General features: G+C 36.9%; 1 protein-coding gene across 1 annotated transcript in view; it reads left to right on the forward strand.

The window, feature by feature from the left end:
* LOC126457503 (alpha-tocopherol transfer protein-like) overlaps window positions 1-18,233 on the forward strand; it is a 177,592-nt gene that overhangs the window by 138,839 nt on the left and 20,520 nt on the right. The window contains exons 3-7 of the mRNA XM_050093826.1: window positions 4,661-4,752; window positions 15,024-15,174; window positions 16,151-16,344; window positions 16,437-16,547; window positions 16,767-16,911. Of these exons, the coding sequence (XP_049949783.1) occupies window positions 4,661-4,752; window positions 15,024-15,174; window positions 16,151-16,344; window positions 16,437-16,547; window positions 16,767-16,911 (693 nt within the window). The remainder of the gene's footprint in view (window positions 1-4,660; window positions 4,753-15,023; window positions 15,175-16,150; window positions 16,345-16,436; window positions 16,548-16,766; window positions 16,912-18,233) is intronic.

An 18,233-nucleotide genomic window follows, 5' to 3' on the forward strand; every position in this document is an offset into this window, starting at 1 on the left:
AACCCTGTAGCCACCTGACCAGAAGTCTTGTTCCTCCTGCCACTGAACTTCACTAATTCCCACTATATCTAACTTCAACCTATCCATTTCCCTTTTTAAATTTTCTAACCTACCTGCCCGATTAAGGGATCTGACATTCCACGCTCCGATCCGTAGAACGCCAGTTTTCTTTCTCCTGATAACGACATCCTCTTGAGTAGTCCCCGCCCGGAGATCCGAATGGGGGACTATTTTACCTCCGGAATATTTTACCCAAGAGGACGCCATCATCATGTAATCATACAGTAAAGCTGCATGCCCTCGGGAAAAATTACGGCTGTAGTTTCCCCTTGCTTTCAGCCGTTCGCAGTACCAGCACAGCAAGGCCGTTTTGGTTATTGTTACAAGGCCAGATCAGTCAATCATCCAGACTGTTGCCCTTGCAACTACTGAAAAGGCTGCTGCCCCTCTTCAGGAACCACACGTTTGTCTGGCCTCTCAACAGATACCCCTCCGTTGTGGTTGCACCTACGGTACGGCTATCTGTATCGCTGAGGCACGCAAGCCTCCCCACCAACAGCAAGGTCCATGGTTCATGGGGGGTGTCTGAAAGTATCAGAATAAATTCTTATAAAAATGCACCAATATTACCAAACCTAGAAGAGTATCATTCAGATTTATGCAGATGAGAGTAAATGAGCAGTGGAATACATCAAACACCTTCTAGAGGTTTGTAACTGGGAAGTAGGTAATTGATAACATAATATAACAATAATTCTGTACCAACTAATTGACACATTTTCAACATGTAAGGAAATTGCAAGAACAAATTAATACCACATCACATCTAGTTTCAAAAATGAATAATACACAGGATGAGATATACAGACAGAGATCACTCTATACTTTCTGGAAGATGGTTATTATTATATGAAGAGAATGAACTGATGGCTGCTACAATATATTTACTTAACTATTGAGAGTAATCATAAACGGCAGTAACCATAAATGGCAGCTGGTGCTCATTTTTGTTGGTGGGTCCCAGAAAAAAGTCAGTAAACTTTGTAATGGAATTGCTCTGAAGTGTTTGTTATATAATCTTCATTTATGTCTTGCTGCTCAAAAAACATTAGAGAAATAATAAATATGGTAATGATTTCTAGCTTCTCTCCCATACTTAATAAATTAAAAGGCATTTTCAGCAAACAATCTACATTACTCATTTTAAAAGCACTCTAAGAATACTCTAGTTTCAATGATACTGCTGCAGAAAACAGAACACTATTGAAAGATAGGCCTGTTTGCAGTTGGAAACACTTCCCATTGATGAATGGCAGTAGGGGTGGGAGAAGAGGTTTGGAATACAGGACCAAACATGCATTACTTCAGTTATGTATGCACTTAATTTATACAGCTAATTCATACAACTAGCTTGGTTTCAACACTGGAGTTTCTGCTGGCACTTTGCTACAGTATTGTAGGATCTCAAAGGTTGGCCACCAGATGCTGAATAAATAATATGCTATTTAATGGAATGCTTCCTATTTCTGCTGATTTCAGGCAGCTGAATCCCAGAGTAAAACTGTTTAAGCTAGACTGCTTCAAAATATTTGATAGAATAATAAGTGAGACAGGAAATGGGTCTGACATATATCATTTCACCTCACTGCAATTTCCTGCCAGGAAAGCATTCAATGAGAGTCCTGTATCTTATTTTAAGACATGTGAAGCAGATTTTGGTGCCAAATATAACAGAAACATCAATACAGCAGAGCTAGTTAATAGAATAGCTGCTTTCAAATTCTAGCAGAAAGAGCTGATGAAGAGCCATTTGGATATTTTGAATTTTTTGTTTTCAGTGTGTGGATTATTAGAGGCTTATGCAAACATAAAAATAACATTGAGGATATTTATGACAATTATAATGCACTTTCAGCAAATTGAAGATGATAAAAAACTGCTTATGGTGAAGCAGACTGTCAAATTCAGCTATCTTGTCCAGGGAATTGATACAGCTGCTACATTTGACTTCAATGACGTTAAGGATGGGTTTGCTGTGCTCAAAGAAAGGAAACTGCAAGTAAAATAATAACAAGAACACAACTCTTTGAAAGAAATGTATTCTTAATACATAATTATAGCCCTTTTCTTTTATTTCCTATTAATGATGCATACACTGTTAATAATTTAATAGAAGAAAATAATATTTGTTCTTTATTATACATCATGATAAAATCAATATACACTAGCTGCCACAAACAAAATGGCATAGATTTTGTTTTACTTTCAATTCTTTTAGAAAGTTTGGACAATTTGTAATTTATTTACCACATTGATGCATTTAATTTGTTGGGTGCAATATTTTCTACCTATATAGCTCATTTAAATAATATTCTTCAATAACACATCATTTTTATTAAACTTACTTTTCAAATATCTTATATCTATGTTGAAAAATTTGCAGAGAGTTTTTTTGGGAGAGGGGAACTTAGTTTGGCAGTTCTGCTAGGGGTGCAGGATCTCTGGGCATAGCTCCAGCTGTGGGCCACAGGTGCCCAGCCCCAAACACTGTGAAGGCAAGTGGACAGGAGGGCAAGGAGGAAGGACAGGCACCAGGGTTCGCAGGGAGTAGCAAGGGAAAGGATGTATGTGTGAGCTGGTCCATCCAGGCTGACCACCTGGATGGACCATCTTAGGGCCATTGCTTTTTCTTGTGTACATTAATGATCTCTCATCAGTTACACTGCCAGAAGCAGAGTTCGTTTCATTTGCAGATGACACAAGTATTGCAATAAATAGTATGTCGAGTGTTCTAGAAAGATCTGCTAATGATATTTTCATGGATATTAATAAATGGTTTAAAGCCAACTCACTGACATTAAACTTCGAAAAGACTCACTATATGCAATTCAGAACCTGTAAGAGGTTTCCACCCAGCATATGCATAAAGTATGAAGAAGAGCAGATAGAAGAGGTTGACAGTCTTAAATTCCTGGGATTACAACTTGATAATAAATTCAGTTTTGAGGAGCACCCCACAGAACTGCAGAAACGCCTTAACAAATCTGTATTTGCAATTCGAGTGTTAACAGACATAGGCGACATAAAAATGAAAAAGCTTGCATACTTTGCCTACTTTCATTCCATAATGTCATATGGTATAATATTTTGGGGTAACTCTTCAAGTCAAACAAAAGTTTTCAGAGTCCAAAAGCGTGTAATACATATTATTTGTGGAGTAAATTCAAGGACGTCCTGTAGAAACCTCTTCAAAGAACTGGGTATACTAACTACTGCCTCTCAGTATATTTACTCCTTAATGAAATTTTTCCTAAATAATATATCTCTTTTTCCAACAAACAGCTCAGTTTATACATACAATACCAGGAACAAAAATGATCTGCACAAGGACTTAAAAGCACTTACTTTAGTTCAAAAAGGGGTCCACTACTCAGGAACACTCGTCTTCAATAATTTGCCAGCAAACATAAAAAATTTAGTTGCAAATAAAGATCAGTTTAAATGGAGCCTGAAAGACTTACTAGTGGCCAACTCCTTCTACACCATTGATGAATTTTTTAATAGAAACAAATGATGTATTGTATATATTCATACTATTAGTATTGGAACTTGACATGTTCTACATCGATGAGGATCTCATCAGCACAGATCTATGGAACGAAAAACTAATCTAATGTAATCTAATTGAATCTAGCTAGCCCTATGCTATGCTAAGGGGAGGGGTCAAGCAGAGAAAGGGAAACTGCTTGGTCATGTCACTGTGACTGCAGTTTTATGAGCAGGGGTTGTGAAAGAGTATGGACCACCTGATGCTGGCCCCTGGTGCTGGTCAAATGATCCAGGTACCGGCAGCTCGGAGTAACATTGTGTCTCTGGAATGGAGTGATGGAAACTGGGCCTGACTACTTCTGGTCTGTGTTACTTGTACTACATCAAAGTCATGTCATACACAAACTGTTTGATATGACACTGAAAAATATACCAAAAAATTATATCAGAAAATATCTTGTGAGCCAGGCCTTCTGGCTCGTCAGATGAGCCACCCCTGGTGACTTGAACTAAATGCAAGAGATCTTTTGTATTTAGAATAAGGAATATGTGCAGAGCACAGCAATTTATGAGTGCTTTTAGCAGAGTAAGGAACAGTTGTGTCATTACCTAAGAGTTGGAATAAAAGATCTGTAAAACAACTTAAGTCAAAGAGTGAGAATATCCCTAACCTGAATGTAAGTTATAACAAATAATTTGTGTCCTGGATTGATAGGTTAGGGTCCAGCACATCCGAGCTCCCAGACTGGTGTTGTTCCTGGAGCAAAGCTGGTCATCTTCAGTTATCTGGTGCTCATTTAATGGTAAATACAATTTATATTTTAGGTGGCCAGTTGTCTTTTTTCTCCATTTCAAACAATTTCTGCCAGTTTGGTTCAGGCTAGGAGGGCTCATTTGTACTTTTACCATAAGCAAGAGGGAGAAAAGAATCTTTCTCCATGAGAAGCAATTATTTCTTCATAATTTATCTGCATAACAAGAGACTGTACATAGACATGTAATTGACAGTTTGTGTCTGTGAAGGAATTATGTGCTTAAGAGGAAAAAGGTACCTTAAAATGAATGGACAATATATCTACAGTCATTAAAAAAGCATCTTTGTTATTTCCAGGAGAAAAAGGCTTATATTCAAGGACTGATGACACTTTCCTCTTAACTTTCTTAAGAGCAAGGAAACACAATGTGAATGAAGCCTTCAAAATGGTAAATTTTTTGTATTGATTGTTTCATAAGTAATCTAGTTATATGTTTTATTCTGATGTGTATCTTTGTTTACTCTCTCAAAAATTGAACCCTCCAGCATATGGAAACAACTGCAAATAATCAAATGGAAGATTGAATTAAAATTATGAAACAATAAATATAATTTAGAGCATTGTGAAATATCTTAAGAGACCTTTTCACTTTATTTATTTATTTATCATCTCACAGTGATATAGGATTTGTCATCATAGTACAATTAAAATAAGTAGCTCAAAACATATGTACACAAAGAACATATTTTTAAGTATGCTTTTATGAGGATGGGAGAGGTGGTCAACCATGGACTCTGGCATTTGCCTGAAGCAACTTAGCAGAATCACAGAAAACGTAAACCATGATGACCAGACAAACTCCTTCTACTGACTATGGGGTCAGTGTCTTAACAACTGTACTACCTCATTTGGCAGCTCTCTTTGATTTCCATACAATCTGCTCTGGATGACTTACAAAGGAGCAGTCAAAGATTTTTTGTTTGAATGTCTAGAATCAGTAGGCCACTCAGGCAAAATCACTGTGAGCATCGAGGCAGTCTCCCATTATTGTAGAAACCCATATGGTAAAATGCCACATCTTGCAGTGTGAAGAATTCCATAACTGCCTGCTCCAAATCCTCATCCAATAGGAATCAGTAACCCTTCAAAGCCGTTTTTTGGGAATCAAAGGCATGATAATCACATGGAGAGTGATCAAGACTATAGGGTGATTGCTCAAGTGTCTCCTACTTGAGTTGTTCCATAATGGATGGTCTGGCCTCTTAGATGAATCAGCATTTTGTATCGAGTCATGGTCAGTACAGAACTTGGTGCACCATTCCACATTGGTTTTTTTCAACAGTTGTGTTACTCCATATACATTCTTCATTCTGTTATTGAAGTTTACTGGTGTTCATCCTTCAGCAGTCAAGAAAACAACAGCACATTGACGTCTTGGGTTGTCAGGTGTTGTCGGGTGTTCTACCGAAAACCTACACACACTGATTTATATCTGCAGGCCAGCAGTTGTCACCACCCTGCACAGAAGAATGGGGTTCTGAAGACTTTAGTCCACAGAGCACGTGCCCTATCAGACCAAGAGAATCTACCCATAGAGATAGAACGTCTCAAAACAGTTTTCTCCAAGAATGGATACATGGACAGACAAATTGAGAGGGCACTCCGACCAGCCACTATACCACAGGTTCCTGAAGAAGACCAAGATGAAGCAAGGAAGGTGGCATATCTGCCCTATGCTGGCTCTATTTCTGCCAGAATCAGTAGGATCCTGCGTAAACACAATATCAAGTGTGTTTTCGGTCCATCCAACAAGATCGGGGGACTGCTGGGGAGTGTCAAAGACGACCTGGGGTTACGAAAACCAGGGATTTACAATATACCTTGTCAATGTGGCATGTCCTACATTGGCCAGACGACAAGAACTGTGGAGATCAGGTGCAAAGAACATCAGAGGCACACTAGATTAAGACAGGTGACTAAGTCAGCCATTGCTGAACACTGTCTAGAACTAGATCATGCCATGAAGTATGAGGATACCAAGATTCTAACACAAACACCCAGATTTTGGGACAGTGTTATAAGAGAATCGATTGAGATTAAAATGGCTGACGATCTTATGAATCGTGACACAGGGTACCAGCTAAGCAGAGCCTGGGATCCGGCTCTGGAATTGTTAAAGGTGCAACGGGGCCAGCTGCAACACTACACAAACAGAAGAACCAGAGACATGGAGATGGTAAACGAGCCCCTGACGGACTGCCAGGAGCACCAGACCGAAGATGGAACACCCAGAAGTGGGACTGGTGGGCACGGACTGCAGAGGGAACATCCAGAGCCGCAGCAGACGAAAAACGGAGCGGCAACGCTCCAACAGGTCGTGGTGAGCGGGCACGGACCGCAGGGGGAACGCCTGGTACCCCAGACCGTAGATGAAACCCCCAGGAGCGGGTTTGGTGGGCGCGGACCGCAGAGGGAACACCTAGAACCGCAGCGGATGGAAAACGGAGCAGCAACGCTCCAGCAGGTCACAGGGTATGGGCGCGGACCACAGAGAAAGCGCCTGCAGCCGTTGGTGGAGGGGGAAGGCCATAGGCATAAATACTGGACCAGGTCCACTCAAGGAGCAGTCTCAGGTCACACCTGATGAAGGTCTCGAGCTACGTGACCGAAATATCGTGCAAGTACAACGCTGATATCCGGCAGAACACCCGACAACCCAAGATGTCATTAGATCGCCGGGAAAGCCTGAAGAGTTACAACAGCACATTGGTTTGTTTGAATGCATTTGGTAATAACATTGCCATAGTTCATGTTTCTGTATTTACAGCATGCACATTAGAAAGACACAAATGTCACATTAATCCCTAGCCTACAGCTCAGTGCTTATATATCCACATTGGAGTCATACTATGTTGCACATATGCTGCAGCAACATTCTCAAATTGAAACTTTTTGATTGTCCCTTATAATATAAAACATGATTTGCTCTTTATCACTGCACAGGCAAAGGATTCCCACTGTCTCCTGAACTACGAGCATGCTTCTGTGTCCCATCCTCTAACTTTGTGTGGGGAACAGACTCCAGACCCATAAGCCTACAACTATGCTCTCTGGACATCTTCATGTCTTTCCTAGGCCACCTGAAAAACTGAGTCAACATCCACCCACAATCAATGAGACACTAAAGTTGGGAGAGTAACAAGACATTACTGTTGTGCACTATAGATCCTTGAAATATGATTTTCTTTTAAAAGCATTATATTGTGATCACATATTGTAACATGATAGGGTGTTGTAGTTATCACCTTTCATTATTAACCTCCACTCTGTGTCCTCTAAGTAATCTGTAATTGTGTAATGTGCATTGTTTATGAAGAATATTTAGCTGTCTTTTCGAACAGGTTTAATTCAGTCATCTTCTCTATCTCATTTACACCGCTACTATGTTACTAAATTTTTTAACTGAATTGTATGAGAATAAGTTTTATATTTTTGAGTAGTTTTTTGTATACTGGAAAAAGTACCACTATTAACAGAGATATAACTTTTCTTTTGCTGGAAATAGTCTGAGATATCAGCTTGTACTTTAGACTTCATTTTACAGTGTGAAATGTTACTTCCAAACTAAATAGTATACAATAATAAAAATTCACTTAGTAATAAAACAAGTTATGTTCAGTGGGGAAATTCTCAGTTTGTCTTTACAATGTCCGTGCATCATTAATATTAAATTTTAAATTGTTCATAGCTTGTTAAAAGCTGTTGTTCACCAGTGTTAGAGCGTTCTTCACTTTTATGAGGACTGTAGACACTCAGTGAACATTTATGACTATGTTTAATACCCTACATCTGCATGTCAATATTGATTTGTATGTGTAGTTTTCATCATCATGGCATATGTATAGTTTTCATCATCATGGTGTATGTGTAATAGCTCAGAAGAATGTATATCACTAGTGCCATGAATATATTCTTGAAGGATGGCCATTTTCTCATTTAGTGTTTTCACAACTTATTTTTCTAACCTAAGAACTGCGTGAATTGTAGTAGCATTTACTCAGAATGTTGTAACACAGGATTGCAGAGGCAAACATGCAATGAATTATAACAGTTTACCTGCATTTCAGCATTATGAGAACTGAGTAGCTCTTAGGATAAAACAACTGAAGGTAGCTTGATTAATAAGCAAGTATTCTCATTGTTCATTAACTAAACACCCATTTGTGTATTACAGAATTATGTAGGATGGCTGTCATTAATTTTACGTGTACTAATCTAGAAGTCTGGGACTTGTGAGTTGTTATTCTAGAAGTATAAGACATTTATTGTGTGATCTATGTATGTATACCCTTATTTCATTACCGTAAATTCAGAAATAAAAAAAATATACACAAGTAGGTGGGAAGAAACAGTCACTGAAAACCCTTACTATAGGGGAAACAATGTACAGGGAACAAATATAAAACTCTGAATTCAAAACAGCATTTTGTACCATAAAATTAAATTGTACAATTAATGGCACAAATTGTGTTATTCCACATTATGAAGGGGTGCTGGCTCAATATTTAAGGTGAGGAAACTGGAATCTGTGTACTAAAATGGAAGCCAAACATTGTTGTCATGGACCTGATGTCAGATGATAGTACGTGTAATGTTACATTATCATATAATATGTGTATATTGTGTGCAGTGAACAGTACTAAGAAATGAAGAACAATGTAGCACTAGTTTTTTTATTTCAGAATCAGAATCAGAATTTTTATTATCCCATAACATACAAAGTCATATCACAGATCTGATGTACTGGGGACTCGTCAACATTACATTTACATTACAATTGCAATTTGTATGTACAGTATTACAATAACAATATATGAGCACTCCAGTTTACATGCATTACAAAGTAATATGTAACAACAGCATTTACATAGTGAACATATTTTTACAAACATTTATTTGACACAAAACTACTAAGCTTAATTTGCAGGTGATGTTTCCTTGCTCAGACTTCCACATCATCATTCATAAATTCTTCTACGGACTAATAACTTGTGCAGCTTTGGTTTCAGTTGCCCTAGCTCCATGCTGTTTATTTGTTTCTTTTTTAGCATATTGTAGATTTTCATGCCCCTATATTCTGGCGTTTGTGCATATAACTTTAACCTGTGAGTAGGAAGCATGAAGTTCGTCTTATTCCTAGTGCTGTAATGATGCTTAAAATTGTTGTCTGTGAATAACGTAGGGGTACTGTATACAAAAATAATCAGTTCTCAGATGTACAAACAGGGGGTACTTAGTATTTTTAGATTTCTTAACAGTGGGGGACAAGATTCTTTTGGCCTTGCGTTACATATATTTCTAACAGTTGATTTTTGTAATTTTAATATTCTAATGATTTTGCTTGTATTACCCCAAATGATAATGCAATACCTTAAAACAGCTTCAAAATAGCTGGAATAAACTACTTTTCTTATCTCCATGCTAGTTGAATACGACAAAATCTTCATAGCAAAGGTCAGGCTGTTTCTTATTTGCTAAGTATTCTATAATGTGAAGACCGGGATAAATTTTGATCCAAATGTATTCTTAAAAATTTAACACAATCTGACTCTATCATTTTCTGGTTTCTGCAGGTAATATGAATTTCATTTGGCTTAGAGTTTTTAGTTTTAAACTGTAGTAAATGTGTTTTTCCAATATTCAGTTTTAACCCTTTTAGTTGGAACCAGTTTTCTAAACTGACTAGTAGATTTGTGACAGTTGATGGAATTTGTTCTGAGTGATTGTTTTCGATGAGGGCAGACATATCATCAGCGAATAAAGCTGAGTGTGAATTTATGTTTAGTGGCAAGTCATTTATGAAAAGTAAGAATAAAATTCGACCCAGAATTGAGCCTTGTGGAATGCCTTGTGAAATAATCATCCATTCAGAGAAGAAATTTCCCTTGCTTGATGATATAACTACTCTTTGTTTTCTCTTTGTGAAGTGTGACCTGAAACACTCTAAAACATGACCTCCAATTCCATATTTTTCCATTTTATACAGGAGCAATTGATGGTTTACACAATCAAATGCTTTTGTGAGGTCACAGCACAATCCAGCAACTTTGTTAGACTTGTCTAAGGCAGAACAATTTTTTTTCACAAACTCATTTGTGACATCTATTGTGTTTTTGCCTTTCTGAAAGCCATATTGATTATCTGACAGTATGTTTGATTTTTCTATAAATCTTTTGATTTGCATTACTACCACTTTTTCAAATATTTTTGAGAAAATTGGAAGAATAGAGATTGGGCAGTAGTTTCTCATATCTTCTCTTGAGCCTTTGTGGAGGCAATGGTGGAAACAAGATAAAAATCCAGAAGTAGGACTTAGGTTGAATAGATATTACAGGTAAGATTCACTGATGTCATTGCTACCCTCAGTGAATCTGACGCTGTATTACAGGACCTGATGAATGAAATGAACATGTTAATGATCACAGAATATTGACTAAGAGTATAGAAAAGCAGACAAAAGTAATCAGGAGTATCAGAAATAAGAATAGTGATCAACTTGCTATCAGAGTTGGGACTACACAGAAGATAAAGTGAAGTAAATGTGTCATCTTGCATGATTGTGACTTGTCTGGAAAACGTGGAAAATTTGGGCTCTTAGAAAAATTGAATTTACTGTAAAAGTCAGGGAAATCTTAGGAAATTGTGAAAGCCCAGGAAATTCTGAAAGTCTCAGGGAATTCTGAGACACTCTAAGGGGAGCTGAACTGCTTGTTAATGGAAAGAAATGTCATAAATCACTCTTGACTTTATGCCTTGGAAACAATTGGTTGTTGAGATAGGCAATAAAGGTGAACTGAATAGGTCTGATGTTCATTGCAGCCTTCAGTTTGCCTGTTTCCCATTGCACAATTTTGAGTATGATGCAGTGCAATGTGCACATGGAAATTTTTCTTGTGACTATGAATTTATCATTCAAACAAAAGCAAAGGTGAACTTTTTATTATAACAAAAATATATAAATATGAATCCATATTTATGTATGTGTTTTTTAGATTAGAGTTGAACACCCAGGTTTGTAACATGGCAGAGTGGGATGACACACAACCTTCCATACAGTACTACACCAGCCATAGTTTTTGATGCCAATCTCATTCGCCACATCAATCTTAGAGTACAATATGTTGAGAATGTGGGTTTCGCGGGAGGCGTGCCAGAGATAAATCCCTGCAGTCGCACTATCCTCTGTGTCCTCGGTGGCTCAGATGGATAGCCGGCACGGTAGCTCAGTGTGTTCGGTCAGAGAGCTGGTAGGCCTCTGTAATAAAAAAACTGAGTGGAAGGATCAACCACCGAACTTGAACAGGATGTCTTGTGAGGTCTGCAACGACCAAACATAACGATCAATAACGGGGAGGGGGGGATAGGTGGATAGAACGTCTGCCATGTAAGCAGGAGATCCCGGGTTCGAGTCCCGCTTGGGGCACACATTTTCACCTGCCCCCGTTGACGTTTCACTGTAATTTCATTTTAACGAGCTGCATGGTCACCAATGGTATCTGTTCTTTCGGACATGTCTGAAAGAACAAATACCATCTTAGTATATATATAATAATTTCAAAACTATGTTAGCATAATGCAGCTAACAGTGATTTGATAATAATTGAAATGCCAATTAAAAATATTGTTAACAGTATCAGCTATGGTTTCACACAGTACCATTAGTACACTTTGTAAACTTGTTATCAGAATATGTACTCCACAGTGTGTCATTGCTTATGTTCAAGTCAATTTCTGTAAACCTTTAAATTGTTAACTGTAACTCCAGTAAAAATGTGTTCGTAATAAGTAGTGTGATATGTAAAGCATTATTGTAATTATACTTAAGTGCTGTGGCACAGACCACACATGTGGCAGTCTTGTGCTACCTTTTGTAGCACACACTTTGTACAAGTTTGTCAGTTTCATTAATACATTGAAGTTTTGCACAAAACACTATGTCAACACTGTATCTGATATGCAAGAATAAGTAAACCGTGGGCAGCACTATTGAAAATTGATAGCGATTATGAAAATGCAGATTTACACCCATCACCAAAAGAGTCTTACTGTGGATAAGTTAGGTAACCTGCAGGACACAGTTTACTGAATTCAGTTATTTTGCACTAATTTCAGTGCAAAGTAGTACTTAGATAACTTTCTGACAGTTCCGTGCTTCAGGCCATGAGTACAGTTAATTTTAAGAACTCATATTTGAAACATTATGCATCATTGCTATCAAAGTCTATTGAAACTTCATTCTTGTAACTGTAGTTTGAAGCATGTTACTGCAATAATTTCTCTTTCAGTTGATGTTATCACACAGTGGTGTGACACTATAAGATGGATAATGAAGTGAGTGACTAGATTTATAGGTCACAGAATTGTTGATAAAACTATAAAATGTAGCTGCACTTGAAATAATCACATATGTGTGATGTGGCAACTCAATAACTTTCTTTTGCTTCTATGGAAAGTAGTAAAGAAAAATTTTCTCTCATTTACAACAAAAACTGGTTCATGGAAAACTGGAATTTCAACCTGGAAAAACATGGAAATCTTTTGATAAAACAAAACTGCCATCCTACCACAGAAGTGAATTAAAACATAACAGGTGAAACTATGAAGATATAAGAAGTAAACTAGCAGAGGCAAAGAGAGCATTTCTCACAAAGAGAAGTGTAGTACCAAACTTAGGTCTTAATTTGAGGAGAAAATTTATAATAATGTTGTTTGGAGCACAGCACTGTACCAAGTTAGTCATCAACTGTGAGAAAACTGGAAAAGAAGAGAATCAAATCTTTTGGGATGTGATGTTGTAGAAGCAGGCTAAGTGGATTAATAAGATAAGAAATGAGGAAGTTCTCTACAGTATCATCTACTAAAGGGATTTGTGGAAAATACTGATCAGAAAAAGGGACAGGTTGATAGAACATGTGCTAAGGCACTAGGGAGTAACTTCCATAGGAAGCCATAGAGGGAAAAAAATTTAATTGATAACAGAAATTGGAATATAGCCAACAAATAATTGAGGATGTTGGAGGTAAGTGCTACTCCAAAATCAAGAGATTGGCACAGAAGAAGAAAATGGTAGCAGGTGGTATCAAACCAGACTGATGACCAGCTGGGTGAACTGGGGTGAGGGTGGGGATGTGGGAGACAGAGAGAGATTGGCAGTGACAAATGCAAGAATAATTCAATTGTTAATCAACCCTCTGTCTAGTTTTGTTACCAATTCCAGAGTGTATAACTTGAAATGGAATAAAGTTTTAGTGACTATGGACGCACCTGAAGGAATGCTACTAAATCAGCGTAAAGAACTCCTGAAGAGTGATCCCTTGGTCACATGACTCAGATAGTGAAGCTACATTTAGGATATGCAGATACATGACACAGGTAGTTTGTAACAGAATGAGTAACCTAATGTGCAACAGCAAAACGGCAGCTAAAACAATAGGACAAACAAATGTTATTGTTAAATAAATCTACTGAGCACAATAGTGGCAAAAGTTTAGAAGAAGGAATGAAATCTAGAGTTGCACAGAATAGTTATTTAAACAACCCACCTAGCAAGAGTTTGTTATAGTGATAATCACATCAAACAGAAAAACAAAGCCTCATAAGATGTGTGTGTAGAAGAGACAGATATAGTTCAAAAGACACTAGATCAACCAGATTTAAGCACTGCAGAATGAACTTAGCTGCAAGGAGATCATCAGGATGAGAACTGGATGTTTCATGAGAAAGAATACCTGAAAGTACAACTCTGCAATTAAGAAGAGCTGCAAGAAAACATGTAGATCATTTGAACAGAAACCAGTGAAGGGCATGAAGTGAAATCTTACAGATTTGGCCTGAAGTGTAAGAAAGAGAATCTTGGAGATTTTATAATTTCTTCCTATATTTCATTGCTTAGCAGTTATCTAATTTCATGCCCTTGGTTGCTACCAAGCTACATCACAATAAAAATTATTATGCTTGAAGCATATTATATTCTACACATCTGTTTGGGGTAATAGGCAACATGTGGTTGCATGCCCCATTAGAGTTTTACATGACCATAACAGATACAGGCATGACTATCGGAGATTTGAAGTCTATATGCAAAATGGAAAAAGGGCATTGCTTATGATGGTGCCTGCATACATAACACATTAAGATATGATTGTGCTGCTAATTTCCTTGACATGCATCCTACCTGATTTTAAGACACTGACAAAGCCATGTGTGCTTCCACTTCAATTTTATTTTTCTGAAGCTTTAATAGCTTTTCCAGTTTATTATTGGTGCTTGTACTGCAAATTTTGGATTCACTCTATGGTCCATTAAGCTTCATTGTGGTTTAGCACTCTTTCTGATTCTAGTGTCTAGAAATTTTAATCCTAGTTTTTCAGCAAGTTGACTGATCAGTGCACTACTTTGGCAGTACATTAAATTATCGAGTTTTTGTCACAAGAAACATAAATTTACTTTTTAATTGGAATATCTATTTTTTTCTGCAGTAATTCATATTATGGCTTTTTAAAGAATATGACTTAATCTTTATTTTCAAGCATTAAGGTAAACTGAATTTTGAAGTTCTCACAACTAACAGTTTCTTAAACATTTTCAACCACCGTTGCTGATTCGCCCATGTTATGTATTAGCTGTAATCAATTAATTTCTTTCTTGGACTTTCCATAGCTGGAAAACTTCTACGAAATGAAGGAGTCTTTTCCAGAACACCTTGAACCATACCTTCCATCAGAGAAAAGTAACATTTATGATATAGAAGGAATGACTGTTTTAGAACAAAAAGATGATGATGAAAGAGCTGTAGTCATCATAAGAGTGGGTAAGTGACATTTTAAAAGATAATGAATTTTATTTATTTGCTTGTTAAATATTTGTTGTTTAAAAATTTTATTGATCATTCACTGTTATATTGTGAACTCATCAGTATCATGACAGATACTTTTTATGACATTAAACAATGGAAACTCCAAGTTGGTATATCACCAATACTATGAAAAGTATAAATTGCTAGTCACTGTAAAGATGGCCCATTGAGCTGCAGACAGGCACAACAAGAAGACTGTTACAAATTATAGCTTTCAGCCAAAGCTTTCTTCAGCAAAGAGAACACACACATATTACCACAAGCAAACATACCTCAGACACACATGACCTCTCCACCACCAGATTTCCTGAACTGTCCAGATGGGAGTTGTCATTACAACACATTCTCTGTTCTTGAAACTATCCCAGCTTCATCCTACAGTAACCTACCATCCCTGCAACTGCCACCCAACATCTTCTGACCCCTTGTCTGGTCACCTCCTCCCTTGTCATATTCCCTCACCCTTTTTGTGTGCTGCTTTCTGCCCATGTGCCACTCATCCTTTCCCCTTCCCTGCACCCCTCCTTAACTTCTCACTTTTTCCTCCTCCCCCAACCTCCTGATGCTGTGCTTGGCAGTCGGCAGTCTTCCCTGCCCCATGGCAGATTGCTATTCACATGACAGTCACATTGTGGTCAGAGCTGCTGGTGGTAGTTGTCATCTGTGCATGAAGTGTGCTTGCCTGTGTGTCTTCTTTGCTGAAGAAGGCTTTGGCTGAAAGCTATGTGTAAGAGTCTTTCCATTGTGTCTGTCTACAACTCAACAGTTCATGTTTAGTGAATAATGTTCTATTGTTTTCCTAATATTGTTTATGACATTAAAATCTTTTATTCTGTAATAGTCTTTTGATAGCATCATCACAGATCACTTTTAATTTCTAATTAAGTATTGTTAGTTGCTGACTGACGTTAGTAATTTCACAATCTTACAGAAAACACAGATTTCAGAAAAGTTACAGTAGAAGAGTGTTTTCAGGTAATAACAACAGTGATTTTATTTTGTTGTGAAGATCAATATGTTCAAATTTCTGGTATAACTGTCATTGTGGATCTAAAAGGATTTGGATTTCGACACGCAATTCATGCAACACCAAAAACTTTGTCTTTATTTATTAAAATGTTTCAGGTAAGGAATTTATTATTGATACCTGTATTTTCAAATTATGTCAGATAAAGGTACCCAGTTTTTCCATGTTATAGAATGATGTCATGTTTCAGGGTAGTTTTCCACTAAGGCTTAAAAGTGTTCATATTGTAAACCATCCAAAACTTTTTGCACCTTTTTTTGCATTGGCAAAGCAGTTTATGAAAGAAAAGCTGAGGAGAAGGGTAAGTGTTTTATTTTAATTAGAATGTGTTCACTCTGTAACAGGCTACTTCTTTTTCATGAATCGTCAGTTTGATGTTTTAATAAATAAAAAGACAGAAATTTAAAGAAGTTCACTACAAAAGGCTGGGTCATTTCCTCATTTTAATTTTAATTTTTGAGATAAAAATACTGTGTTCCTATCTTCAGTGTTGATGTTTCACTGTTAAATGATTTTTCAGATTCACTTTCATGGTACTGACATGTCTTCACTGCACACACATGTACCTTATGAAATTTTACCGCAACAACTGGGAGGAATGCTTCCTAATTTCAATTTCACTAGTTTCAGAAATAAACTTCAACAACATGAAGATAAGATTGCAGGTAATAACTTCATGAATTATCACAAATTCAGTTATGTAGTAAGAACAACATTGATAGGACTTGACATTTATAAATTTGACTAACTCAGATCAGCAAAACTAAGCTAATACTTCTTCCTAAGAATGTCATTGTTTTGAGGATTAAATTTCTGTACTTGATTTCCCCTGCAAAAATAAAAGCCCAGTTTGACAAGAAACTCCACTGTTCACATCTCAGTTTCCCCATTAATTTAATAACTGTATGTGATATTAGGATGGAATCACATGTGGATAGAAAATTTTGAATATAAATTAAAAAAGGTACACAAATCAGTTCTCCTCCAGTTTCATTACCTTAATCCTGAATCATAGTTTGCTGAACTCTCTATCCTCATCTGCTTTTGCTGATATATATGCACCTGAACTTTGAGGCTAATACACTGTACATTCAGGAGTCCCTTGCTGTAGAGTTTACATATAGAATTCTAATGAATATCTGTACATGTCATTTGTTGATGTAAACAGTTAACTAACTGGCCTCTCCATATCAGACCATCTTCAAAAACTGCTGAAATTTTCATAATTTTCAAAAGCTTAAAGAAAATTTCTCTGGCTTTGAATTTCTGTTGCAGCTGTAGCCAGAGCAAAATATTCTACTTCTGTTAAGGATTGTAAAATGTTCATCTTCTTATAGATCTCCCATCTGTTTTAATTCCTGAATTAGAATCAACATAATACAAAATAAAACATTAATTTCTATCTATGTGATATATGTCAACATCAGTTCTTCCTTTAACGTATTGAGAAATTTGCTTCCCCCCCTTTTAATATCTTTCTCCAGGTTTATTTTGACATACGTTAGAATAGTTAACTGATGCACTTGCACTAGTTTTGAGGTGGTCATTGTGTAATTAAACAACCAGTTCTACAGCTACAGCAATATTCTGAATTCCATAGGGTGCTTCCCTTTGGACAATACTACATATTAGGTTTTCTTCCCTTTCCATTCACATTCACAGTGTGAAAAGAATGTTTGGTTAAATTGCTCTGTGGAAGCTGTAATTAGTGTAATTTCATCTTCATTGTTTGTACTGGAAATATTTGCATTCCTAGACTCCTCATTTAATATAAGTTCTTGAAAATTTGCAAGTAGTCTTTCACAGGATAGTGAACAGCTATCTTCAAGTGTCTGCCAGTTCAGGTGGTTTGTATTTCTGTGAGGATTTTCCATATGTCAAATAATCCTGTGACCTCTCCTATTTCCATTAGGATGGATCACAAGTGTGTTTCATAAAAAAATTAATTTGTAGATTGACTGTGTTTTCCTAGCATCCTGACAATGAA

This window comes from Schistocerca serialis, chromosome 2, assembly GCF_023864345.2.
Source record: "Schistocerca serialis cubense isolate TAMUIC-IGC-003099 chromosome 2, iqSchSeri2.2, whole genome shotgun sequence".
NCBI lineage: Eukaryota > Metazoa > Arthropoda > Insecta > Orthoptera > Acrididae > Schistocerca > Schistocerca serialis.